This window comes from Epithele typhae (genome assembly GCF_022376455.1).
Source record: "Epithele typhae strain CBS 203.58 chromosome Unknown BXZ73scaffold_12, whole genome shotgun sequence".
Classification (NCBI taxonomy): Eukaryota; Fungi; Basidiomycota; class Agaricomycetes; order Polyporales; family Epitheliaceae; genus Epithele; species Epithele typhae.
In genome coordinates, this window is record NW_025954203.1 from 126,402 (window position 1) to 151,599 (window position 25,198).

The following is a 25,198-nucleotide window of genomic DNA, read 5'->3' on the forward strand; positions in this document are numbered from 1 at the left end:
TAGTGTGATCCAGAAGTTTCCAATATGCTATTGTACAAATTTTCCGACGACATGCTCCCTCGCCATCGAGCTCAGAGCGCGCGCTCGATGAAACTCTCGATCGCGCCCACCGCGGTCAGCGGGTACTCGCGCAGCACGACCTCGTCGCCCTCGACGAACGTGTTCGGCTGGACGAACACCTTCCGCGGCAGCTTCTTGCGCAGCACGAGGTCCCGCATCTCGCCCTCCCAGCCGTGCAGCGGCGCGGTGAGCTCCGCGTAGAACGCGCGCGCCCCCGCGCCGTCCGCGGTGCTCTTCCGCACCTGCAGCTGCACGAGCAGCTTGCCCATCGTGGCGCGGCCCTCGGCGAGCACCTTGGCGCGGTCGACGCGGACGTAGGCGTTCTCGGGCGAGCCGTCTGCTCCGCGCACCTCCTCGAGGCGGGCCAGGCCGGAGGTGATGAGGTGGTTGAAGATGCCGAGGCTGGGGTGCGAGATGAGACGGGGTGAGGATGGAACTTGGAGGAACCACGTACCGGCCCTGCATGTGCGCCTGACCGTGCTTCTTGTTCACAGGGTCGTAGAACTCCAGAGCGCGGATACCAGCGCGAGCCATCCATAGGTAGGAGATGTACTGGATATCCTCGATCTCCTTCTGGGTTGTGTACTACAATAGAGTGAATGAGAGGATTATTGAAAGGACTCAGAGAGGGCACGTACGCCAAAGAGTTTCAAAATGTCGAGGTTGCTGACGACTGTCGATCCAACGTAAGAGACTTGGACGACGCTGGTGGACGTTGCACTCACGGTATAGACCAACAGAGTCTGCGCGGCACTCCTCCATTGATGACGAGACCTCGCCGAGCACCGATCCCGCGGTCTGGCCGGGCTTGTACCACGAAGTGCTATTCGACCATTAGCTGACGACATACGCATATACTCAAGCACTGACATCGGCTTGCCAGTCAGAGGGTTGATGATCTGCCCGATGCTCGCAAGTCAGTGACGAATGGGAAACAAGGGTGGGCCTAAACTGACCTTCTCGGGATCAAAGTTCTTCGTTCCGTCCGCGTTCTCCGTGAATAGCTTCCCGCTTCCATGGCCTAGTAGTTCGTGGTTCGCGACGAGCACCTCGAACGATTTCGAGTCAAGCTCGTTGTACAGATCTGCGTCGTCGGGGTGAATGAACGTGAGCTCCTCGTTCGGCGCCTTCGCGGCAAGGATGTTGGCGAGCGAGACGTTCTTGAACCCGATCGACTCGCGGATCTCGTAGTAGTTCGGGATGTTGATGCCGGCGGGGATGCCTCCAGTAGCAAAGGTGAGGATCTCGAGCGCGGTGAAGTCAGGCTTGCGGAACACGTCGACCTCGAAGTCCGTGCCCCAGGGCAGGGTCTTCAAGTGCTCGGGCGCGTCGTTGACCATCTTCTCGTACTTGGCGCTGAGAGCCTTGTCGACGATAGCAGTGAAACCTGCGTTACGTGAGATACAGTCTCGAAAGGGAGCGGCGGATCGTGGACACACCTTCCCACTCGGCACGACCACCGTAGGGATCAACGTAGGTCTCGATGAAGCCGATGTAGCTCTCCACAATGGGTCCAATGTCCCGCACCCAGTGTTCCGAGCCCTTCTTGTGAGCCTCCATGGAGCCGGTCTTGAACGATTCGATGTACGCGTCAAGCATCGCGGTTTGGTGCTCGTTCGCCGCGTACTTCTTGGCCTATACGCAGAACTTAGCCGAAATGATGCAAAATACCTGGCTCCGTGCGAACCTCGGTGAGAGCCGCCGCGGCCTTTTGCATCGCGTCAGAAAAGTCGCCGTACTCGACAGACAGCTTTGCGTGCCTGTCAAGGATCTTGATCTCGTGCTGAACAGAGGATTTACGCTCCGCGGACGCGACGAGAAGAACGAACGAGTCCGGGCTGTTCTTCTGGACACTGCAGACGTGTTCAGTCGGTGGTGACTTCAACGTCGTGGAGGAGACGTACCGAGTGTTGAGGACATCAATGCTCAGCTTTTCTGCAGCCTCCTGGATAGCCGCAACCTCCTCGTCCGTGATGGGCTCTCCAAGGTAGTAGTTGGAGACGTGTCCAAGGGAGCGCTTGCCGATCGAGCACTCTGGCTCGGGATCGAGAGCGTAGATATGTGTCTTGAGTTCGGTCCACAGGGGCACCACGTTGGCAGCGTTAGTGGAGGCCTCCACGACGGCGCCGAACTTCTCTTGAGAGACGCGCGGGATGATTTTGGTGAAGCCGAAGGACTTGTAGTTGACAAGGTTGCCGAGGACCTACACACGCATATAGTCAGCGAACCGAAACTAAAGTCCACACAGCTGAGGCGGAGTGCGCGCACGAACATCTCAACGCGACACGTAGGATTTGGTGCGCAAGCGTTCAGCGAATGTGCTGAACAAGGATGCACAGGCAACATCCAGAAACAGGTCGAGACAGTGTGGGATATGAAGAGAACGCACCTGGGCCGTGTACTGGATCGTGTCCTGCCATTCCTCCGCCGAGAGACCGCTCTTCTTCTGCAACGCGGTCATGTCCGCCAGCTTGCCGTTCTCGCTGAACGTCAGAATGAGGAGGTCATAGAGCTTTTGCGCGTAGGGCGTCCACTGGCCCTGGATGACCCGCGCGCCGGCCCAGGAAGCTTGGCCGACGAAGTGCGCATACTTCTTCTCCTTCGAACTGTTGAAGTGAGCACAGTGACGGCACAACGCATGAGGGAGCGACAGCTCACCTTAGCTGTCCAAACGACTTGGCGACGTTGAGGCTACAGCACGGTGCATCACGATCAGCGAGGAAACGCTCGGCAGCAGCGAACTTGGGCATTGTGGTTGAGAACGTCCGAGCCTGCACGCTGCGGTAGTGCCTTGGAGGTGGGCGAGCGGTGGGGTGGAGGAGAGAGAGCGCGAAAGGAAGACGAGAGAGCGCAGGCTTATAGCATGGCGGGCCGTGGACGGCTTTGAGGGCGTACGATAATCGCATCCACGATCGTCGATAGAATTGCGTCGAGCTTCGAACGAAAGCAAGCCAGGGCTAGGCGCCGGGGACATTGTCGCTCGTGTGCCTCGGCTGGACGCGCGTCCACATTCTCCTTCGACCACCACGAGCTTGCGCAACTCGACAAAGATGTTCTCAACCTGACCCTGTCATGCCCGTCTGGCTCATACGCATGCCACATGGCCTCGTGGGTTTACCAACTGGCCATCGACTATCCCCCGCCTCGAGCACAGGCAGAACTCTCCGAGTAACCACTCTGCTTGTTCGCGACAAAAGGTCGAACGCTGCGTACTGGCAGCCACATTCGCCGTCTCAACGTATCCACCCCCACTAGAAACACATCCCTCACCGACATCCTCCGTCACGTTGCGCCTCGCATCCGGTCCCTCAGAATCTCTGGTTATCGCAGCTTTGGCTGCCGTACTATGCCTTGGACATCTGTCTTGCTCCAGGCCTATTCTCCGTCCTCAACACCTCCCCCCATCTCCCGCTCAGCTTCGCTATTCTGACAGCGAGAAAAGCCACCACCTTCTGGGAATTTGTGTCCACGCTCGCACATTTCGGCTTCCTCACTATTGAAAAGCTCGATGAGTCCGTAAACGACTTCTATCGACTAACTTCACCTCCCTGTACTCTATTATAGGGCCTTGAAGATCTCCTGGGATAAAGGAGCGCCAACGCTGGGCCCACGCCGATCCCTCTCTGTCCTCGTTTTGACACTTTCACCATTACCGTGAACATAGATAGCAGAGACCTCCACTCCGGCGCTGGCCTCCTCCTCGCGACCTCGCATTCGTCAGAGTCGTGCCGCTCGCGAACCTCATCCCGATCAAGGAGAGTGCCGACCTGACGCGCGCCACTCGTCTACGCCTTCACAAGTAGGATTTATCCTCGTGGTCCTTTGAGGCCTCGACTGAGGCGGATGTCGGGCTGCCCACTCTGTCGCTCGCCCACACCCAATGAGTGGGCGCACAACCTCGCGCAGCCGACTAAGCATGTCTCATGTTGTCAGGGCGTACTATTCACCGCGCTGGCGGACCGGCTGCGAGCATTCTTGTAGCCTCCCCAAACGCCTCTACAAGTAACGGTATCACTGTGTTGACCGGCATATGTTAGCCACCCGTGAAGATCTGTTCGCGTGCTCGGTCTTGCATCGCGCCTTGGCCTCTGCTGTATGGTTTCAGCTTCTGGTACCGAAACGGAGATTTTGTTGTACGACCCCGCGGACGTAGAATTCACCGGATGAGTGGGGCGAGAGCAACCCCGTCGACATAAAATCCTCGTCAATTGCTACTTGCCCTGGTTCGAAGCTTTTGCCTTCCACAGGGTTTACTTAGTATCACTAAAATTTTTCAATGGTCGCGGACTTGGCCGATTTAACTCTCCATCATCCCACGACCTTGATGTCTGTGTTACGGAAGATGAGAACTCGTTGGCACAATCTTCCGTTCCTCCACGTATGACCGCAATGGTGCGTCTATATATTGACCATGAAGGCGCATAATTGTTAAGCACGTCTTGCACTTAGGAACTCATGTCCCTCCCCTTCGACGTCTTACAGCCCATCTTGGAGCTCTCATGCACAGATGGCGGCTTCACCGGTTGCTCATTATCATGCACCTCCAGAACCCTTCGCGACCTCTCCCGCGTTGCGCGTTTCTGGTCCATTCAGCTCACTTTCGCGACTACCACCTTGCAGCTCGAGCATTTTCTCGCCTGCCTCTCCGCAGAACGCTCCCGCGCAGTGACCGACGACTCCCCGGCCCCGCGCGTTCGCCATCTCTACTTAAGTACCAACACGCTCTCCGACCTAGCCCCCGCCGACTCGTACGCCAAGGTTCTCCCAGACGACTACGAACTGCTCAAGTTCCACGACGAGGTCCGCACTCTCATGGACCTCGTCGCCCGGGATCTACACACGTTGACGCTGGCTGGGGGCCCGCGCTTGCGACCGTTGTGCCTCCCAAGGTGGCTGGGAACGACAGAGTTCCCCGCGCTTCGCGAGTTGACCCTCCTTGGACCGCTGTGGAGCATCGTCGACTTCGCTCCTTTACCTCTGGAAGACGCATCCCCGGAAGAACTCGAAGAACTCAACGCGGTCCCCTACCCGTCGCTCCCCAATCTCAGGCGCCTGGAGGTCTTCGCGTCCGTGAAGTCGGCCATGAATCTAGATCGCTGGTCATCTCGTGCTCCGCGCCTCACACACCTCCGCATCACCAACGCAGAAACGGTGTGGCTCGACACAGACATGCTAGGGAGGATCGTGGGGACGGGTACGTCCGCTCCAGGCTCTGTCCTCGGCTCTCACTCACTTTTATATCGAAACCAGGCGAAGACCTCACCGGTTGTCCCCGGCTCGGCGGAACGCTCTTCCCGCACCTTCAGGCGTTCCTCGTACAGCCGTTCTCAAGGCTTCCTCGCTGTGGCCCCAACCACATCCTCGAATCGCGGGGGATATCGGCCAGTGTGCAGACGGCCCATCGGGAGTCTGCGCACGCGTGGGCGCTCCTTCCTCCCGCTCCCCCGTACTTGAAGGAAACGGAGATCGACAGACGGAAGGCGAGACTCCGCGGTTGGTACGAAAGGCTCGAGGGCGAGCCTGGGCGCTGGGAAACAGAGGACGAATGGTTCGCGAGAGATTGATCGTGCGCAGGATGAGGTGGTCAACCGACGTTACGTCAGTGATATGCGTGCATACCAAGTACTACTAGTGTGTTGCATGAGATGGCTGATTTCAATGATGGCTTTGTGCGGACATGCTCAGGGAATCTAGAAAATATTGTAAGTCGTCAATCCTACGGACTCATGGGGTTCTCTTCATGTACGTACGCAGCGGGTATTGAAATGGTTGCGGGAAGGCGCTTTGCTGAGTCATGTTGTGTGGGACACATATCAGAGTACAGCTGGACGGTGCTAGGAACGCTTTTCTTCCTCACCTCCATTCATGAATCATGCCGCGGTTCGCATCCCTCCCTTTCGACATTCTGCTGCTCGTCATCGAACAAGCTTGCGTCGATGGAGGACTCACAGGCCGCTCCCTTGCTCTGACCTGCAAGTCGCTTCATGAAACATCCCACCACTCGCGATACTTCTCGGTCAAGATCACATTCCGCAAGACACCCCAGCAGCTCGTGCAGTTCCTCGCGTGCTACACCGCATCTCAAGCGCAGGCAGCAGAGCTTCGCGGTCCTCGGCCCCGCATCCGCCACCTATTCCTCACCGCCGGTCGCCTCGAGCCCGCGTCGGACGCGAGCCCCGAGCTGCAGCGCTTCCACGACGCCGTCCGCGCCCTCCTCGCCCTCGCCGCCGCGGACCTCCACTCGCTCACGCTCCGGAACGACTTCCACCGCGACCTCCCCGCCGCCGCGCGTCTCCCGCTGCCTGCCGCATTGCTCGGCGCGACGCGCTTCCCGAGTCTCCGCGCGCTCTCCCTCGACCGCGGCGCCGGGCACTTCGCTCCCCGCCTATCCGACGCCGACGCCGGATTATCCGATCCCGACGGCCTAGGGAAGCCCAGCGCGAACGCGAGCCTCGCCGCGCTGCCCCGCCTCGCCCGCCTCGAGATCGCGGACGGCGCGGAGACCGCGGACCTCGCGTGCTGGGCGCGGCGCGCCCCGGCGCTCACCCACTTCCGTCTCTGGGGCCTCGACTGCGGCAGGCGGGACGGGACGCGCGGGCGGGCGGGAAAGTTGGGGCAGCGGGACGTCGCGCGGCTCGCGCCGTCCCGCGGCGCGCTCGGAGGCGGGCTGTTTGTGGGGCTGGAGAAGCTCATCGTCGAGCCGGGGCCGTGGCCGGCGCGCGCGGGGGACGGGGAGAGCAGGCTCGTGCGGCGGCGGCGGGCGCGGCACCAGGAGGTGATTTGGGAGCTGGAGAGCGTGCATCGGGAGGCGGAGATGCGGTGGGCGCTGCTACCGGCGCGAAGGGCGGCCGGGGCGGATGAGGAGAGGGCAAGGGCGGAGAGGGAGTGGGGGACGGAGGTGGAGGGGACGCTGGATAAGTGGGAGGTGGAGGAGCGGTGGGTAGAGAGGACGCCGGAGACATATGGGTCGTATGTCTGGAGGGGTCCGAGCAAGAGTGCTTGAGCGGAACGAAGTTGACTATTGTACAGGTACCTACGGGCGTGGACCATACGTTGATGCTTCAACTCACCATAGGTTCGAAAGCGGAACGATACCGCGACCGGTGTCCGCAGCTGGGTGGGACGCTGTTCCCGCACTCCTAGGTATTCTTCTTGGAGCTGTTTAGAATGTCCGCGACGATATATCCAACCGGGTTCGAGAGAGTGATGAGGCTTCTGGAGATGCCCCATAGCGGAGGCTGCATATCAGTGGTACGCCAGTTTGAAGGAAAACCTGGGCGCTGGGAGACGGATAATGAGTCACCAGTAAGTACTAGCAGAAGAGTGATAGGTCGGTTCAGTGAGCTCAAGTGTTGCGTAGGGCGTTTTTTTCCTTCCTGCGAATGCACTCCGCAGCATGGTTGACGGGGACATTGATGGCTGACTCCTCTTGGCAGGTTCAAGAGGCCAGGCTGCGAATCAGAAAGCCGTGGGAATTCAGTACGGATGATCGATCCAGTTTGGATCCAATCGCACTCCGGCGCCCCATTGAACGCCAGTCCCTCGTGTCTTTCCGCTGGCTTGTTCTTAACGACCCATCGCTGTGTATGCAAGGTGAGGACTACATACAAATCGACTCTTCCATCACTTACGCTCTGGTCCCTGATAATACTCACTGGCTTCCTAATTATGTCGGGCTCGATCGCCAGCCTCTCACATACTTGCTGGCATCTACAGTCAGATCATTTGTAGGACGATGATGCAGGGAGGACATATCCCTCACCTGCGCCAGCTAATCTCGAAGCGATTCGCCTCATTCTCCGCCGAAACCCTGCCAGAAAAACCTCACAGACTCCCTAACGGCGTCTGGAGGGTACTTTGTGCTTACGACTACATGGGCACCCCGCCTCGCGCAGAGCGCTGTTTGGTGCTCGTGCTTCTCCGGTTCACCGGGACTGCCATCGCCCCGGATGGCTACACGCCACTGTCACCTCGACAGCCCTTGGGGTTGGCAGGGAATCATTAGCCCCTGTCGCATGAAGTCTAGATTGAAAGACTGACTTGCCGCACATCATTGGTACCCCTCTTCTCTCACCTCGACCACCATCCCCTACTCATGCTCTCGTTCAATGCCAAAGCAGAGCAGCTTCGCCTGAGATGCGGCCGCCGCGCACGGGTCATGCGACTGGCCGCCAAGGCATTGGTACGGAGACCGGAGGTCTGTATTGGCTGCACTCAGAAGAATGATGAAAGCTCACTGAATTTTAGCCACCACCCAGATTGCCGGAGGATCTCTGGGAGGAGATTGCCCGCCTCGCATGCGTTGACGGAGGGTATACGGGTTGCTCGCTCTCCCTCACTTCAAAGTACATTCGCGGTGCCACACGGGGCATGCGCTTCTACTCCGTCAGTCTCACGTTCCGCCAGTCCCGCCTCCAAGCTACCCATTTCCTCGCTTGTCTCGAAGCAGAGACCGCTCGCTGTGGCCCAGAACGCACGCGCCAGCCCCTCGTCCGCCACCTCTACCTCGCCTCTCCGAAGTACTCTGCACACTCGGAACTCTCAACCAGATGGGAGTACAAATTGGCCGTCAGCGGCATCCTGCGCCTCGTCGCCCCACGCCTCCACTCTCTCGTGCTCGCCAGGGGGGTCCCCGACTTCAACAACCGGCGCCCCGGCCTCGACGACTCCGTCTACCTCCCCCTGCCCGACTTCCTCGCCACGAAGCCCTTCCCGGAGCTCCGCGAGCTCTACCTCGTCGGCCGGCACACCGTCGCCGCGCGCGACATGCCCCCCTTCGCGCCGAGCCCGACCGTCGCCGCGACCGTGCCCCTGCCCCACTCCCAGGCGACGGCCGCGGGCGGCGGCGCGGCCCCGCGCCCGACGCGCGTCGACAACACGCTCCCGAAGCTCACCCACCTCGAGGTCCCGATGCACGGCAGGCTGCCGCTGTGGGACTGGGCGCTGTGGCGCGCGCGCGGCGCGGCGCTCACGCACCTGCGCATCACCGACTTCGGCACGTACACGCTCGACGCGAACTTCAAGCACCTCCTCCCGCTCGTCATGCCCGGTGAGTGCCGCGGTTCCCCTCGAGCGAGCGCGCGCGCGCACCGACCGCTGCTGACTCCTGCTCGCGCGCGTTGCGCACTAGTCCCCCGGACGCGAGGGCGGGGAGGCGAGGGCGGCTTCGCGGGCACGGCGATGCCGGAGCTGCAGACGCTGCTCGTCCAGGCGAAGCCGCCGCTGCCCAGGAAGGAGACGCTGTACTACGGGCACTCGCACGTCCGGCCCCTCGAGGCCCTGCACGCCTTGGAGTCTGGCCCGCGCTGGGGCCTCGTCCCGGTGCGCAGGCGCAAGGACCGCATGAAGATGTCCCAGCGGCTGTTCCACCAGGAGCGATGGGTGGCGGAGGAGATCCGCGACTGGCGCAGCAGGCTCGAGGGCGGGCCTGGCCGCTGGCGGGTCGAGGAGGCCTGGTTCGAGAAGTCGGCGCGGTGCTGACCGTGGGCGCAGGGGGTGGAGGCATAGCATATCGCGTGGTGGCTGACATTTAGGACCTTCTCGCGTCGAGGCTGACAGTAGGGAGAATGGAGAACGCAGGGGGATGTCATCAGTCACAGGCATAAAATGCAGGAGTTGATCAAGTTTGTCCTTGGTCCCCTCGGTTCATGGTCACGAGCTGCGCACATGTTGTCTTACGCTCAAGAGGCAGCACAACAGCTTCGCTTGAAATATGAGCGCCCTTTACAAGTCCTGCGAGTCGCCATTGAGGCACGTTTATGGACACTCAAGGTCAGTAGCAGCCGTATGTTTGGGCGAGGCATGGGACCGACGCTGACCTCTCGTGTCAGCCGCGCGCGTTGCCAGAACACCTGTGGGAGGACATCGCCCGGCTCGCCTGCGTCGACGGAGGATTCACCGGCTGCTCGCTCTCCCTCACCTCCAAATACATCCGCGCCGCCACCCGAGCCACGCGCTTCCACTCCGTCGCCCTGACCTTCCGGCAGCGCCCCCAGCAGGCCGCCCTCTTCCTCGCCTGCCTCGAAGCCGAGACCGCGCGCTGCGCCCCAGAACGCACCCGGCGGCCCGTCGTCCGCCACCTCTACCTCGCCTCCCCGGGCTCCGCGCACGCGGACACGCGCGCGCAGTACGAGGCCGCGGTGCGCGGCCTCCTGCGCCGCGTCGCGCCGGACCTCCACTCCCTCGTCCTCGCCCGGCGCGCGCCCAACCTCGAGCCCCCCCGCGCGCGGTGGTCGTCGTGGGCCGCGGTGCTCCCCAGCCCCGACGGCGCGCGCTCGCTGCCCCTGCCGGACGCCGTCGCCGCGACGGCCTTCCCCGCGCTCCGCGAGCTCTGCCTCGTCGGCCGGCGCGCGCCCGGCGCGGGGCGCGACTGGCCGCCGTTCGCGCCGGAAGGCGGGCGCGTGGCGGCGGCGACGCTCCCGAAGCTGACCCACCTCGAGGTCGTCGGGGAGGAGGGCGCGGCGCTGGGCGGGTGGGCGGCGTGGGGCGCGCGCGGCGCGCGGCTCACGCACCTGCGCGTGTCGGAGCTCGGCGGGTGCTGGCGGGAGGGCGGGGGCCTCGCGACGCTGGTGGCCAACGGTGCGTGAGCGGCCCTTTCGCTGTGGCCGGAGAAGGGGGGCGCACGCAGGTGCGGGCGCGGCTGACTGACTATACCGTCCGTGCCTTGCAGCATTTGAAGAGCGCGACGAGCCTGAGGGATCAGGCTTCGCCGGGAGTCCCCTACCACACCTGCGCGTGCTGCTGGCGCAGTCGGCTCCCTCCGTGGTGTTCACTGAGGCCCTGGAGAGGTTGCACGCCGAGTCCGGACGACGCTGGGCCATCGTCCCTATCCACCCGGTCGAGAGGCTTCGGCCAGAGTGGATGATTTACAGGCTGAAGGGACCGGTGGCGGACGACGTCGTGGACTGGCGCGACAGACTCGAGGGTGGTCCTGGGCGGTGGAGGGTCGAGGAATCTTGGTTCGATAAATCGGCGCGGTGTTGGTTGTAAGCACGGAGCTGGTGTAAGACGACTCGATGCGTGCAGGATTGCTTATTTAGGAAGCGAGTGTATGAGACCAGGTTCAAGTTCATATTTTCAAACTAGGAACCGCCCGATGCTGGAGCGCGCATGCCCATGGATGAGTCGATGACGTATCCGCGCCTTTTGTCTATTGCCCAGACCCAGTGTCCCGGATGGCTCTGCGCCAGAGTCGAATTCGGACCGATCAGATCCCCAGCCAGCCGACTCTCCATCGTGTGCGGCGCGCGACGCCCCCTGGAAACCACCCGCATCACCCTTGCGCTCCCACCACATCGCCATCTCGAGGAGAGGCGGCTTGGGGTTGGCAGGGGCGGAAGCGGGCGGGGTGTGCCGCACGCCTCAAGGAAGCCCGAAACGATCCGCGCGACTCACGACGGGCAGGCATCAGCACGAGCGTGGACGTGTGGTCGACAGGTGAGACACCGACGCTCGTGCGTGCAGGACGTGCTTCCCGCGATCACGCCAGACGGCCAGAAGCCCGTCAAGGCCATGTGCAGATGCCTGCGAGAACCACAGAAGAAGAGGTCGAAGGGTCGCCAGCTGCGGTCGCCAGTCGAGAACCGAGCATCCCGACCTCCGACGCGACGGCGAGATTGTTAGATAAGTAACTGCGCCAAGCAGGCGGGACGGTGGTACATCATTAAGTGGTAGAAACACAACAACAGACGCGCCGCGCGCGCACGGCGCGAATAACTTATGCAGGTAAGAGACAAGCGTCCGCCGTCCCCGTCGTCACCGGCGGAACTTGCGAGTGCCGCGGCGGGGGATCTCGATCGCGGCGCTCTCGCGGCCTTCGACCTCGTGCGTGACCTTGATGTCGATCACCGCCGGGGGCGATTCTTCCGGCAGCTGTGCGCACAGACGCGGGGGTGAAGTCGCACATCCGAGGAGGCGGCGGCGGAGGCAGCGGCAAACATCCCGACGTGCGAGGAGCGACGGAGCGGCCGGGGCGGTGAGAGCGATGCCGCGAAAAGACGGAGCAGCGAGGGGGCGGAAAAGCAATGTCAGCGGCGATAGAAGGCGCGGGCAGCCGGACGCACCTCCGGAATGTTCCAGCGCTCGACGGTCGCGAGGCGGTTCGCGCGCGCGAGCACGCTGCGGCCGTACCCCCCGCCGGCCTCGAGCACGTCGGCGTTCACGGGCACGATCCGTCGCGAGTTCAACCTGGAAGGCGTGCGCGCGGTCAGTCACGGGAGGGCACGGTGAGAAGGGCTGGGACAGGTGCGTACACGCTCAGAAGGGTGATGACATCGACTGTGGTGACGAATTGGCAGGCGGAGAGCCGTCAGCGCCGAGAGACGTGGGAGGGGTGAAACACGCACGTCGGACAGAGATGAAATAGAACATGACCCACCACAGCGAGTGTGGGGACGCGACCGCAAGAACCAGAGCGGTGGTGCATGCACAGCTGGAACGAGCCGTGAGCACATCACGTGGGCAGAAAGTAGCGGTCAAGGCGCGTACAAGATGAGAGTTCCTGGATTAATGGAATCAATACTGATGCGTGAAATTCCAGCTATGAAGGGAGCGCACCAGTGTTGACGACCCAAACCACCCAGAGCTTGCGTAGTGAGTGTTCTGGCCAATCGGACGTATTCGGTACTCGCGTCTGGTATGACCGTGCGCGAACGAGTACGCTGAGGAGCGAGCCGGTCAAGCAGACCGCTGTGAGAGTGACACTTCCAAGCGCAATCTCGGAATAGAGCTGGGCGAGGGACGAAGACATCAGATCTCATCAACGCAATGTAGTCCAACCGAACCCACGTGGTTGCCGACGACGAGGTCTAAGGTGCCTGAGGAGAATCTGCGTTCGAGATAGGATATCAGCGTTTAATTGTGGGCATTGATCCGGATGGCTGCCGTACCCCTTGACAGTGATAACTGCAGCATTTGAACGCATGATGAGACGTTGTCAAGCGGAGGAAGGGCTGGAAATCTTACTAAAGGTACAAACTGGCAGGAGTTAACCAGGGCGTGAGTTGATATAACAGGCGAAGAGGTGACTGGAATACGGACCGGATGCTGTGACGACACCCATCGCCTGCAAGGGATCAGCTCTTGGCCAGATGCAACGAGGACATGGTACTCACAGCGATAACCGCGAAGACGACGTAAAGGGGTGAGACTAGATGACTTCCATCAGTATTTGTGTGGCGCCGCGGGGCAACACTGTTCTTACTGAGAGAAACTCGTCGTGCGAAGAAACTGCCTTGACGATGAGCATCGGCAGTAGCGAACGGCGACAGCCACTTACCCCTGTGAAAGTAATGACAAGACGGCCTGGGCACGGCGCATCAACAACGCGAGATCTAGAAGAAATGCTGAAGACTCACTCCAACGAGGGGTACCACCTGAGGTCGCGTGCTCGGTGAGAGGATGAAACGCAGACAAGGGACGAGGACGCACGTTCAGAGACCTGCAGCTTGTGAGCAAAACGTCTTGATCAGCAAAGAGAAACGCACCAGTACGCAGTGTTCAGCGATGCTGGATTTGCGAAGTTGGTCACCGTGTAATGATACCTGCTCCACGTCAGTTTGAGAATGCGGACCCAGAGCCGTCCTTCACTCACGCGCTGATCATGATCAAGACCACGTGCACGGTGTCGAAGACTCTGTGAAGAGAGTTGGCGCCTGCCCACAGATAGGAAGAGAAGCGACGAACAGCACAACGGATACCTGGGGAAAGTCAGGTCTGTCCCTCCTCGCAGCGGCCGAGAGGAAATGGGACGCACCAGAGTCGTGATCGTAGCGGTTTCATAGTGGCGATTCTTGAAGTACGTGTATCCCTCATACAAAGCAACCCCAAAAAGACTTCCCGGCGTCGGCCTCCCGCCCAGAATGCGCACGATACGAGCGAGGACTCACATAAGACTAAGGAAGGAACCGATGAGGAGGGCACCGAGGGTGGAGTCGAGGGCAGGAACCCCGGAAGGGAGTGTGGAAGAGCTCATGAGGGCGCGCGGGCGGGGGCCCCGGAGGCAAAGCTGAGGAGACCATATATCGAGCGTACAGCCCGTTCCTGGCGCATCCATCACCGAGCACGGAGCGCTTCTGAGATCTGGTGGGCCCGCGATTGCCGCGCAGGCTTGTACCATCAGCTTCTCCCTGTGCGGCCATCCCACGCGTGCTCCCATGGCCGCTCGGCGGTGGGGCTTCCCGCGAGGCAAGATAAAGACCGGATGGACTTCGGCACAGGGAGTGCTCGACGCTCGACGCCAACGAACTGCGTTTGCGCCTAGTGAGTCCCGTCGCTGCACAAGATTAGACCGCAGCGGACGAAGATGACACAGTCTGCACGGGTGCGACGCACCGCAGATGGCCGCTCGACTTCAGACAAAAGCGAGGCCCCACGGTTGTCGTCTGCAGCAGCTGATGCCGACCCGATGCGCCCTGGTCCGATTTGACTCCCGACCGGGGTCTTGTCTTCCGGAAGATCCTCGCGGCTCGTCGGACAGCGATCATGTCAAGTTGGCAAGATCTAGGCTTTGGGCGCATAGAGGCAGCGTAGGTGGAAGGCAGCGAGACGTTTGCCGAACGAGAAAGATTGCAGGCGAAAGAACGCGTGCGCCAGATGTCTTTTGAGAGTCGGAGAGACTCCGCATTGGTCCCGATTACCACGGCTGTCAAAGCTTCGGAAATTCTTCCGTTTCACAAGCGTTTCAAACCTTCACTAACGTTAAGGATACCTGCAGGACACATTGCATGGCAGGCAAGAGAAGTTGAAGATGCCTTCGTTCGTTTTATCAGCAAATGCTTTGGAAAGCCCAGGATATTTTCCCTTGGCATCTAGAAAACATCAACTCCTGCGGCATTCGGGGAGTTGGCAGCTTGATTCAATCGGTGGTTCGCAAGGGCGTCATCGACAAGGAGGGCGCCCGGGCTGAGCGCAGGCCGGTCGCACAAGCGGCGCAGCGTGCGCACAGGCTGTCACAGTGTAGGACACGAGCGTACGTCGCGCGGGGCTTGGGTGTACGTTGTAAGTAGCGGCTACAGCGCAATTCCAGTGAGGGAGATCACGTCGGACGAGGACCGGAGAGATGGGCGCACGGAGCGCGCGAGACAAACGGGACTCGTTGGGCCGTTTCGATGGCTATTATACGAGTTTCAAATTGGCGATTGATGGTTCATAGTACTGCATTTGTAGCGGGGCTTCAAACACTAGGAGGCAAAGATTGATGCTACTGCAGGAATATCGGGCGCTTCTAGCCGTGCTTCGAGTTGAGGCCGAGCGGTGGGGGCGAGGAGGGGGTCACATTTACTAGCAGCTATAAGTTGCGCATCGCTTCGGGTGCTTCGCTGAGATCACCATTATGTTCGAAATATACGTAGAGGACTCACGACCCATGCTTCGCATCCGTCTAGCACGCCCACCGCCAATCCATCCAACACACATGGTAGAAATGCAATTGCAGAGGATATAGTACAGATGAGTCGATGCTAGTGATGCTAGTATGAACAGGGAAAGGTAGGGGGAGAGCGGGATGGAAGGGGACAACGGAACGATGTGGGGTGAGAGGGTAGGCCTGAGGAAGACGGGCGTGCTGTGGAATCGATCCAGGGAGCTGCGCAGACGGGGGCGGGGGAGGAGGGGAAGAGAGGAGTGTGAGCGCAGGGGATACATATTCTACGAAAATAAGAGGGAGGATAGACGATATGATAAAGAGTACTCGGGGAGAGGGCGTGCATGGGAGGGGTCGAGAGCAGGCGACGGGCAATAGTGTATATCAAAGCAGCGGGAACATCGAGTCGAGTGTCCACCTGTCGGGCTGCGAAGCGGTGGGCAAGGGGCAGCGCATGCATAAGTGCACGCCGCCGCCTCCGCCGCCCGTAGCCCGAAACGTCACGAACCGAGACCATCGAGGGAGGATGATGAAGGAAGAGAGAAAAGGGCAGGGGGCCGAGATTACAGCCACCGGGGATGTGCATGCAATAGAAGGTGGGAGGAATATACGTACTGGGGGAGGCGAGTCGCCCGCGTGTATATAGGGGTTGCGAAGGGCGAAGAACACAGGGGTGACCTTGGTCTACCGACCAGGCCACGACATGCTCTCCTTGTCAGGCGAGCTTGGCTCCTCTACCGGCATCCCGTCGCGGTCGAGGTCGAGCCCGCCGTCCATGGTTGTCCCGAACGGCGTCTGGACCTCCATCGACAGCCGCAACAGTCGTGGCTCACGCGACATTGGCCGCAGCTGGCTCCGGCTCCGGTTCGCGCTGGGGAGTGGCGGGAGCGCGAACACCGGGGACAGCGGGGGCGCCGGGGTTGAAGTTGCCTGTACGGCCTCCGCGGCGCTCGGGGGCGGCAGAGGCGTGGCCATGGACCCAGGGGAGGCGGTCCAGCGGTAGCCGTAGTCGACGTCAGGGCTGTTGCCGCGGGGAGGCTCTGCTAGCGTCGGCGGCAGCGGCGCGGTCGCTTGTGATTGAGGGTGGGAGTGCGTGCGGGCATGTGGGATACATGGGCAGTCCGAGGAAGGGCTTGAGGTGACGCGGTCGGCAAAGAAGGTGTAATATGAGGTGGGCGATCCTCGCGAGGAGTGCGCGGACGAAGCGGTGCGGCGTTGCGGGTGCGGGGCCGGACGCGGGTACCAATAACTCGGCCCGAAGGGGCGCACTGGTCTTGTGGGCAGAGGGGCGGTCGAGGTGCTGGGGTGGGGATAGAAGATGCTTTCGGACGCAGCCTGGCAGGGCACGTAGCGTGTCCCGAGCGTGTTGCCGCTGCACGCAGGGTAGAGGGTCAGTCAACAGCGCAGGATTTCAATCGAGGACCGCGTACCAGCCCGCACAGCCGATGCCCTCCCGTATACACCCACATGCGCTCCTCAGCAACTTGTCCATCGCCGGGTGGTCGCAGTACGCGGGGTCGAGCGCGACTACAGCATCCGTCGCCTCCTCCTTCGCCATCCACGCCCCGCGCGGGTGCTGTGGGTACGCCCGCACATGCACCACCGCCCCACACCCGTTCGTCCGCCGCGCCTGCCGTCTCGGGGGTGCGCTCGCGCTCGATGACGGGCCCGCGGGCGCGCCCCCTTGAGGGAACAACGCCGGCCTGAACCGCTTTGGGGGCTCCTCCACCTCCGCCCACTGGTCCTCACCCTCCTCGCCTCCACAGCGGAGGACGAACGCCTGTGTGCCCTCGCCGAGGACCTCAACCCCGTCCGGGCGCCCAAGAACGCCCACCCCCGTGCCCTGAGGCCGGGGCCCGGGCTCGCGGTCCCAGTCGCGCCAGACGGGTCCGGCACTGTACGTGTATTCGTCTTGCCCGTCCTCCTCGACGACGCGCTCCGGGCTCGGGCTGCGGCGGAGCGCGGAGGGGGGCACGACGTACGACCCCCGCCGGTCCCGCGGCTCGCGCAGGAGCGCGGGGGGCTGCGGCCGGAGCTGGCCCTCTGGGGTGGGGCGGGGGCCGGTGTGGTCGAGCCGCATGGCGCCGCGGCGGCGGAGGCGGGAGGCCTCGCCGGTGCGGACGAGGTCGGCGAGGAAGATGGAGTCGTCGGCGTCGGTTGGCTGGGGGTCCGAGCTCGCGGCGGGTGGGGGTGCCATCGTCGACCGCCGGCGGGGGACGACGGACGGACGAGGGCTGTATTCAGAGTGGCGACGGTAGACCTGCGGCATGCGGGTGTTGCTGAGGGTGATGTTCTGAGTTCTCGAGGTTGGTCTCTCAAATGCAGGGGTTGTCGAAGGACGGGGAGTGGCGGTCGTGTAGAGTCGTCGAGGGCGGGCGGGAGGCAGAGAGGACAGCAGCGGAGAGGGTGGGAGACGGGAGAAGATGGCAGGAGGAGAGACGGAGGACGGGCAGGGCTTTCAACGGTGACGCTGCGCCTCCTCCAATTGTGGCGCGGACTGGGCGAGGCGTGCTTAGTCAGCCCCGCCCTCTCACAGCAGCGACGACTTGGATCATCCGCCACGCCCTTTTCACCTTCACGGCGTTCATCCCAAGTTCATCCCGGCCACCCCACAGCCTACAAGCAAACAGGCGAAGGAGGCACGAACCAAGCGACATTACTCGGTCCATCTCCCTTTCATATCGAACCCCTTCCTGCCCCCGCTCACAGCTTCGCGCGCAGCCTGCCACCCCAGCCCGTGCCTGCTGTCGTCGGCCCATCGCGTCTCTCCACCTCCTTCTGCGCCGTCGCGTTCGCCCCTACCGCCCGCCTCGCCCTCCGTCGCGGGCCCACCGCGGGCGCTGGCGTCTTGTCAGGATCGATCCCCTCCGCGAGCTCCGCGGCGCGGAACACGGGGTCGTGCCGGAGCGCGTGCCCAATGCGCGCCTCCATGGCAGGCTGGTCCGGCGCGTACGCCTCGAAGTCCGGCGCGCGCCCGTAGCCCGCCTGCGCGACCTCGATCAAGATCGAGCTGCGGTATGTTATGGGACCGGGCGTGTGTGAATGGCGCGGGAAGCGAGACGGGGAGAGAGGGCCACGCACGCTGTGAGCCCAAACACGGGCTTCGTCCCGCCCGCCTCGCGGCCGGTGAGGAAGGTGTGGATGCGCGTGTGGCCTGCGACGGACGGGAAGTCCGAGTAGCTGTGGTACTGGACCTCGAGCGACTCCTGTTCTGCCGGGAACGGCGGCTCCGAGTGCAGAAACGACTTGAGCGGGTGGGAGAACAGTGACGCAACCTCGGCCTGGTTCAGGATCGGCTGCGTCGGGGGCGCGGTCAGCACCGCGCACACGTTGGGAGCAGACCACAGCTGGTGTGAGGGACGCACCCGTAATGTGTTGTCTAACACGAGCACGACCACGCTGGATACAGTCAGACAGATGGATTAGATGGTCATCAGTCTATGGGCCGAGGTAAACTCCACGCACGGTGTTACGATCAACTTGTTGCCTGCCAGGTGTGGAGGGAGTATGCACAACGTGGGTACTTTCTGGTAGTCTAGTGGTAACCCGATCTGCAACAGGCTAAACATTTGATGTCTGCCTAGTCGCGAGCGACGCTGTTCATCGTCATGACGTACCTCTTCAAAAGCCTCTCTTCTCTGCGAACGACAACGGAGTGTTAGGCACGGTGTCCATCACGCATCACATATCATATCATACTCACCGCAGTCCACTCGATGCTCTTGTCCCGCGGCTCCCACTTGCCACCGGGAAGTGCAGTATCGCCGGCGTATGTGCGGAGATGAGCTGCCCGTCTGTGGATGGTTGCTTGTTAGCACCTGCGGCTTGGAGCAACCTAGGCAAAGACGTACTTGCTCAAGAGAACATACAAGTCCCCATTTCTTCCGACAAAGAGTGCAACGAGCACCGCTGCGCTCCTCGACTTGGGATACCGCAGCCGCGACTTCGGCCGTCGGTACGCGGCGAGTGTCTGTATGCACCTCGAGTGTGTTTCAGTCTCCAACTGTGCGACGTTTGACACATTGTATGCGCGCACCTCCTCGACTCAGGCGTCAATTGTGGGATCGAGGTCTTGTTCAAGTTGAACGTAGGGCGGTGAAACTGGAGCAGTATCAGCCCACTGGGGTTCTTCCTCTTCGTCGCCATGTCTTCAGGCCCGAGCTGTCGTTGTTTGTAAGAACGTTCGTTGTCCTGGACGCTGTGACACCGGGACTCGCCCTTCCCAAACGAGCGCCCATCATCGGCTGTCGGAACTTCCGTTACCGTCCTTGCCGCGTCTCGTGCCAGCGCGGGGCCCCGCTGAGGTCATCACATCAACGCTAGGCTGAGCCTCGACGACGAACGCGCGGAGGTTCAACCAGCCAGGCTTTTTGTAGCAGGCCTAGCTCGATACACCTACATACCTTGTTGACAACGACTTGGGAAGAAAGGCTAGCCAGAGCTAATCAGGCTGTCCGAGTCACTCGGCCCTCCAATCCCGCGCTCAGCGTTGATAATGGGCCTCAGGTGGTAGTTGGTGTCGAGCTGCGAGATTCCGAGAGGTGACGGCGACGTCCAGCGGGCCGGTCGCGATGGCGTTTGGGTAACGAGCGTTCTCTCGCTCGCTGTTCGTAGAGTGGAAGTGTAGATGATGGCAGCGCGCAACGTTCGGCTCCTGCCGCGCAAACAGCGAGACGTGGAAGTGTTTTTCGAGGATCGGGCGATCAAATGGGCCGTAAAGACGAGACACAAGCGTAGATGACTGAAAGAGACATAAAAGCAGCAAGTGGTGGATTCGAACCCTTGCCCAGAGACCCCAGCGCCAAAGGCTCCCGCCGCACACTTATAAGAACTTGGCGCTTTGCTATCTTCTCGTTGCCCGACACCTCGCTCTAGAGCTCAGTCTACACATCCGTCTCCTGAATACGGCCCCAAAGGAGTGAGTGCAATTATTGGGTCATTTGGGAATCTTCAAGCTTACATTAGCCCCATTATCTTAGTCTCGAGTCTCTGGACCCAAATTTGCTCACAACTTGAACCAGGACGCCCACAAACAACCTTCTTTGGCCACACTTCTGAACTCCGCCGTCCAGCGAGCACCCCAGATCATTCGTGAGTGCCATTCTCTCGGATGCCTGAGCCACCGCTTGGGCTCTGCGACCAATCAGCGACACACGGCGGCCTGTGGTGCCCCCTGGTCGCCGTGCTATTTCTCCGACTCTTCTCGCGCTCGGTAAGAAGTTCATTCTGTCGGGACTCGGCTGAGGACTCTTGTTGATTATCATCAATTTCCAGGGACTGCTGTGAGATCCGAGGGCACCTTTCCACTCTAGAAGCACCTGGTCGTGCATGAGCGCAGGAGGCGATTGGCCAGCGCGATACTCGCCGAGACCCCAGTATCGCGGGCCTCGACGCGGCCTTGTACCAGCCGAATGCGCGGCCATGTGATCTGCGCGCGATGCGGTCGCCGGTCGGATTCGCGGTGGGGTCCGCCAGGCGAACATAAAAGCCCCTCCCCCGCGCTCTCTCCCCTCAGAACCCCCCACCCCACCACCTCGACGATGAGCTCCTCCCGCGACGCACCCCCGCCCATGCGGCACACCACTCCCTTACTCCCCGCCCGCCTCAACGGCGGCGACGGCAACATGCTCACCTGAACGAAGGGTCCGTTAACGGTGAGCTATCTCTTCAACGACAACCACGCGCGCCGCCACTGATGCTGACCACTCACTAGGACTGGTGGCACATCGAGCAGGTCGGCTCCCATGTCACTCTCCTCGCCCCGCACCGAGGCTCTGGCGTCGCTCGCGCCTCGCCATCCTCACCGCCAAATGGGCAGGTGAGAGACACCGTGCAGCGGCTTCGTGCCGCACCGCACGGGGGGCCCGAGACATACTCCCACATCGCAGTCCCACATGCCTTGAGGCACACGGGGAATCAGCCTGCGTGCGGACCAGCCCCTTCCCCCACACTCGTCGCCGCCGGTTCTCACGAGCTGCGCGAAACGGCTTTTCAACTCGCCTCTGTCGGACATGTGAGTAGTGTGTCTTTCTCTTACTCCTCGCGCCGACGCCGACGCCGACTTCCGTATGGTAGCTATGCCTTCATTGGTAACCCCAACATGGTGAGCCACTTGTCTTGCATCGTTTTTGAACACAAACTGACTTCGACCGTTGAGCAGCGACCGGGGTCTCGAAAACAGGGCGCACGGATAGGCTCAGTAAGGGCGCGGTCGATCGCTTCCCGCTGTCCAATCCAGCGGCGAAAGTAGGGCATGGTCCCGCGCCGGATGGCACGCACTTCTCCGATGAGTGCCGCTCCGCTCAGCCTAGCGGAAAGATCTGGCTCCGGGAAAGTCGTGCGTGCCGCCCCCAGGCTTCGAGTCGTCTTTCTTTTCTCTCGATCGCTACTGCTCTCCCTCTCCTCCCCGCGCTCATTCATGCGTACAAGGACGGCGATCGTCAGGCGGCGCACATGACCCGATGAATGCCTCTCCGTGAACTTTCGCGGAATGTTTTCCAGGCTCCGGAACACTCGTGCGCCGGCCCCAGCTCGGCCCGTCCTTGTATTCTCTCCCTACCCCTCAATATCGTGACTTTCATCTATGCTTATGTCTACCTATGCTACGGGCGACGGAGGTCCTTACGACCTCCGTTTCAAAACGCCTCCCGAGGTACGGCGCAGGCCTCTCCGTGGCCCTCGGGATTAGTACCCGTCGCTCGCGCGGCGGGGAAGCCAACATGCGCCATCTTATGTAGGCTCTTAAATCAATACTATTCGCTCGCAGTCCACGTGCTTGACCTCTCGGTATATCCTAGAGCATGCAATTCGGAGTGACCCGGGAGGTATCATACTAGCCATGCGTTCAAATATCCAAAGGGCGATGATCTCTAGGCCAGCCAGACTACACTATGAAATGTACACGCTCATAGTTATGAACTTGTGATCAAAACCTGATTTGCTTTTAGGCTGCTGAGCGCTGATGAGTACTAGCTGGAGCCTCGACTTCACAGAGAGAGGGGGCTTATTCACGCCCTTGCCTTATCAAGCAGCATGCACCGCAAGATCTTGCCACTGGGACGTGTCTTTGGGACCGATCTCACGAATGCAACACCTGCGAGATGCTTAAACGTGTCCTTGCGGTCCGCGACGTGCTGCACGAACCTCCACTGCGATCGTCGATCACCGTTTCAACAGGCATCCCTCCACACAGGACCGCCCTCAGTCGCGGCCGCCGACGACGCACGCGTCCACGACCGCGACGTGCGCGAGCAGGCGTTTTGGCGAAGTTTTGTATCTGCGGAAGAGGGTCGATCTGAGGATGTACAAAACACCTCTTCACCTTCGTTCACAGACTGACATTAGATCGCTCACACCAGATATCGCCAAGTAATATACATCAGATTGCTTGTGGTTCATGACGGAGGGTGAGACATCTACAGCGAAAGTACAGAGTATGTGCGTGACCTGATAGCGTGCGCAAGCCAGATCGTTACTAATACAACGGAAAAGCCCAGAGCAGGGAGAACGTGGACGATATTGAGCATGATCCGACATCTCAGAAGTCGACGGGCGAGCGCCGGCCGACGCTGGCCCACGACGCCTCGCTCCCGTGCGACGCGAGCTCGAACGGGTCGATGTCCTCCGCGTGCGCGGGCGGGCTGAACATCGCCGAGCGCGGGCTCATCACGTCGAACTCCTCGTCCGAGTCTAGCGTGAGGTCGCTGCCCACGCTCGGCGACGCCGGGAACACCGGCGAGCAGGCCGCCGCGGGCGCCTCCGGACTCGAGCGTGCGTCGGCGGAGTGGATGTCCGAGAAGGGCGACTGTATGCGCGAGCCCGACTGCGGAAGGCCGCGGAGGTGCGAGTCGTCGTCGAGCAGCGAGCCCGCGATTGGCGTGGTGTACGCGGAGAAGCGCGACGCGGCGAGGTCGGCTTCGGGAGACTCGCGTGCGGAGAGGGGGAAGCGGGGGGCTTGAGCGGTCCGGGGCGTCGCAGCCCGTGGGACGGGCGAGAGAACAGAGCGCTCAGACACGGGCGTGGGGAGGCGGTGATGTGGGTCTTGAGGGGGAGCGGACGACTTTGAAGTGGAGGCGTTGATCGTAGAGAGCCCGATAGACGGCTGCGCAGGGCTGTTCGAGAAGGACATCTCCCCGCTCGAGAAGCCGCCGGGCGAGGAGGGCGCCGAGGAGTCAAAGAGGATGTGCGTGGGCTGACTGGGGGTCAGAACGCGGTGGGGGAGGGACGCATTGGACTGGCAAGGCAACAAGCGCAACGGCGGTGAGCGCGACGCCCAAGGACCGTATGGGGAGAAACGCACCTCGTCCAATGCCCCCGCCGTCCTCCTGTGACGCAGACCGGATGTGGATGCCCCTGTGGCATGTCTCCAGGCAGCCCTCTCGCTGGCGGCGAGCTGTTCGAGCTCGATAGATGTGGTGACCTGGTCGCCGTTATCGCGGGTCCTCTCATTGGAGCGACGAGAGCCGTTTTCATCGCCATGCTCGTTGACTCGTGCTGCAGGAACAGGGACTGGTCGCCTCGAACGCTGCCGGCGGTTCTCGAGAAAGCTCTCTGCCAACGCCTCGAGCTTGGGGGCAATGAGGGGCTCGTACACAAACTGTCCGCCCGCCACAACGTGAGTCACCCACACAAGCAGCCTATCACTGATAGACGAGCAGAGGACCGACCTGATGGAACGCGATGCCCACTGCTACGGCCCCTACGGCCCCCATGGCTGCGACGACGTAGACTGCAGGTCCTGGCATGGTGGGAGAGGGTGGGGGGAGGACAGAAAGTTGAAGGTGTATATGTAACCCGAGGCCTGCGATCTGGGCCCCTGGGGTCCTTGAGGCACGTGCTGACGGCGGGACGTAATGCCGGCCGGAGTCCGGACTGCCGGAGGGGTCCGCCGAGCTCTTGATCCGTCTCCTGCACCTGATGCGTGTTACATGTCACCTCCTGCATGCCACCATCCATCCCCTCCTTACAGCCGTTTGCATACGAACGCGGAATCGTGATTTCGCAATTTCTGGTAGACGCTCAGGCACCATGCGCAGATGTGACTCGCGCGTCACGTCCCAGGATCCCACGCGCGTGCACGGTGATGTGGCTCGCGCGTGTGCGCGACGACCATCTTAACTCTACTCGCGCTCCCACTGCAGAGGTCTTAGACCGCTCGCGCAGACCTGGCAAGCCTTTATGCATTCACCATCAGTGGCAGCGCCCCCGTCTCCGTTGGCGCAGGGCAGCTCCGCGATGCCCTGCGCAAGTCGGGTAAGTATCGCGTACGACCATGCCGCATGTCGCAAGAGCACCATCCCACCGCCGACGCAAATGTCCTCCCCAGCCATGCAGGACTCCCGAAGCCATACCCTACCCTCACCATTGCTGACCTGGACCCCGTCCTCGATGGGCACACCTCTGAGGGCTTCCTGGACACCCAGGGCGGTGTGCGCAGGCCTACTGCTCACGCAAGAGCACCAGCCCCAGTCCAGCCGTATCCCGCGCCCCGCGACGCCTAACTGTCCTATCCAAGGCTCGCAGCGCCGGCCGCCCCCGCGATGCCCCCGGGCAGCTTCCACTACTGCGCGCGGGAGTCTGGCTGCGAGCATGCAGACGCCCCGGTGCTGCCTCCGCCGCAGACCTTCCAGCCGGCGTACATGGCGGGAGAGCCGTGGATCGACGGAAAATTCCAAAGCGGCGAAGGTGCAGCGTGCTGAGCGTGGGTGAAGAGGCCAAAGCCGTGGCCGAACAGTGGTCGTACGCTGCGAGGTCACTGGGAAGAAGCCGCATGCGAGC

General features: G+C 61.7%; 9 protein-coding genes across 9 annotated transcripts; 4 read left to right on the forward strand and 5 right to left on the reverse strand.

The window, feature by feature from the left end:
- Positions 1-71: 71 nt before the first annotated feature.
- On the reverse strand, positions 72-2,810 carry BXZ73DRAFT_43902 (aflatoxin-detoxifizyme; the record flags this gene model as incomplete). The annotated part of the gene is made up of 11 exons (XM_048019231.1): positions 72-462; positions 515-645; positions 699-733; positions 786-883; positions 931-959; positions 1,017-1,447; positions 1,500-1,695; positions 1,748-1,913; positions 1,965-2,263; positions 2,450-2,666; positions 2,719-2,810. 11 exons carry the CDS (start codon positions 2,808-2,810, stop codon positions 72-74), a joined length of 2,085 nt encoding a protein of 694 aa, XP_047879764.1.
- A 1,630-nt stretch (positions 2,811-4,440) lies between these two features.
- Positions 4,441-5,624, forward strand: BXZ73DRAFT_99466 (uncharacterized protein; the record flags this gene model as incomplete). Its single annotated transcript, XM_048028010.1, has 3 exons — positions 4,441-4,452; positions 4,510-5,254; positions 5,311-5,624. 3 exons carry the CDS (start codon positions 4,441-4,443, stop codon positions 5,622-5,624), a joined length of 1,071 nt encoding a protein of 356 aa, XP_047879765.1.
- Positions 5,625-5,932: 308 nt separating this feature from the next.
- On the forward strand, positions 5,933-7,063 carry BXZ73DRAFT_99467 (uncharacterized protein; the record flags this gene model as incomplete). Its single annotated transcript, XM_048028011.1, has 1 exon — positions 5,933-7,063. The coding sequence occupies one exon, from the start codon at positions 5,933-5,935 to the stop codon at positions 7,061-7,063; it is 1,131 nt and encodes a 376-aa protein (XP_047879766.1).
- Positions 7,064-8,155: 1,092 nt separating this feature from the next.
- On the forward strand, positions 8,156-9,540 carry BXZ73DRAFT_99468 (uncharacterized protein; the record flags this gene model as incomplete). Its single annotated transcript, XM_048028012.1, has 3 exons — positions 8,156-8,257; positions 8,308-9,109; positions 9,191-9,540. 3 exons carry the CDS (start codon positions 8,156-8,158, stop codon positions 9,538-9,540), a joined length of 1,254 nt encoding a protein of 417 aa, XP_047879767.1.
- Positions 9,541-9,666: 126 nt separating this feature from the next.
- On the forward strand, positions 9,667-11,049 carry BXZ73DRAFT_99469 (uncharacterized protein; the record flags this gene model as incomplete). Its single annotated transcript, XM_048028013.1, has 3 exons — positions 9,667-9,831; positions 9,891-10,638; positions 10,730-11,049. 3 exons carry the CDS (start codon positions 9,667-9,669, stop codon positions 11,047-11,049), a joined length of 1,233 nt encoding a protein of 410 aa, XP_047879768.1.
- A 765-nt stretch (positions 11,050-11,814) lies between these two features.
- BXZ73DRAFT_99470 (uncharacterized protein) lies at positions 11,815-14,032 on the reverse strand (the record flags this gene model as incomplete). Its single annotated transcript, XM_048028014.1, has 20 exons — positions 11,815-11,931; positions 12,123-12,246; positions 12,312-12,336; positions 12,405-12,490; positions 12,547-12,559; positions 12,616-12,787; positions 12,847-12,886; positions 12,948-12,963; positions 13,024-13,035; positions 13,099-13,123; positions 13,173-13,207; positions 13,262-13,287; positions 13,337-13,362; positions 13,416-13,433; positions 13,489-13,498; positions 13,545-13,601; positions 13,652-13,693; positions 13,744-13,757; positions 13,814-13,892; positions 13,947-14,032. The coding sequence occupies 20 exons, from the start codon at positions 14,030-14,032 to the stop codon at positions 11,815-11,817; spliced, it is 1,023 nt and encodes a 340-aa protein (XP_047879769.1).
- Positions 14,033-16,105: 2,073 nt separating this feature from the next.
- On the reverse strand, positions 16,106-17,690 carry BXZ73DRAFT_43952 (uncharacterized protein; the record flags this gene model as incomplete). The annotated part of the gene is made up of 2 exons (XM_048019246.1): positions 16,106-16,793; positions 16,852-17,690. The coding sequence occupies 2 exons, from the start codon at positions 17,688-17,690 to the stop codon at positions 16,106-16,108; spliced, it is 1,527 nt and encodes a 508-aa protein (XP_047879770.1).
- A 434-nt stretch (positions 17,691-18,124) lies between these two features.
- On the reverse strand, positions 18,125-19,567 carry BXZ73DRAFT_43749 (NUDIX hydrolase domain-like protein; the record flags this gene model as incomplete). Its single annotated transcript, XM_048019202.1, has 8 exons — positions 18,125-18,431; positions 18,503-18,717; positions 18,787-18,820; positions 18,887-18,972; positions 19,039-19,059; positions 19,125-19,215; positions 19,273-19,401; positions 19,458-19,567. The coding sequence occupies 8 exons, from the start codon at positions 19,565-19,567 to the stop codon at positions 18,125-18,127; spliced, it is 993 nt and encodes a 330-aa protein (XP_047879771.1).
- Positions 19,568-22,958: 3,391 nt separating this feature from the next.
- Positions 22,959-24,165, reverse strand: BXZ73DRAFT_43765 (uncharacterized protein; the record flags this gene model as incomplete). The annotated part of the gene is made up of 3 exons (XM_048019206.1): positions 22,959-23,654; positions 23,721-24,017; positions 24,088-24,165. The coding sequence occupies 3 exons, from the start codon at positions 24,163-24,165 to the stop codon at positions 22,959-22,961; spliced, it is 1,071 nt and encodes a 356-aa protein (XP_047879772.1).
- Positions 24,166-25,198: the final 1,033 nt, after the last annotated feature.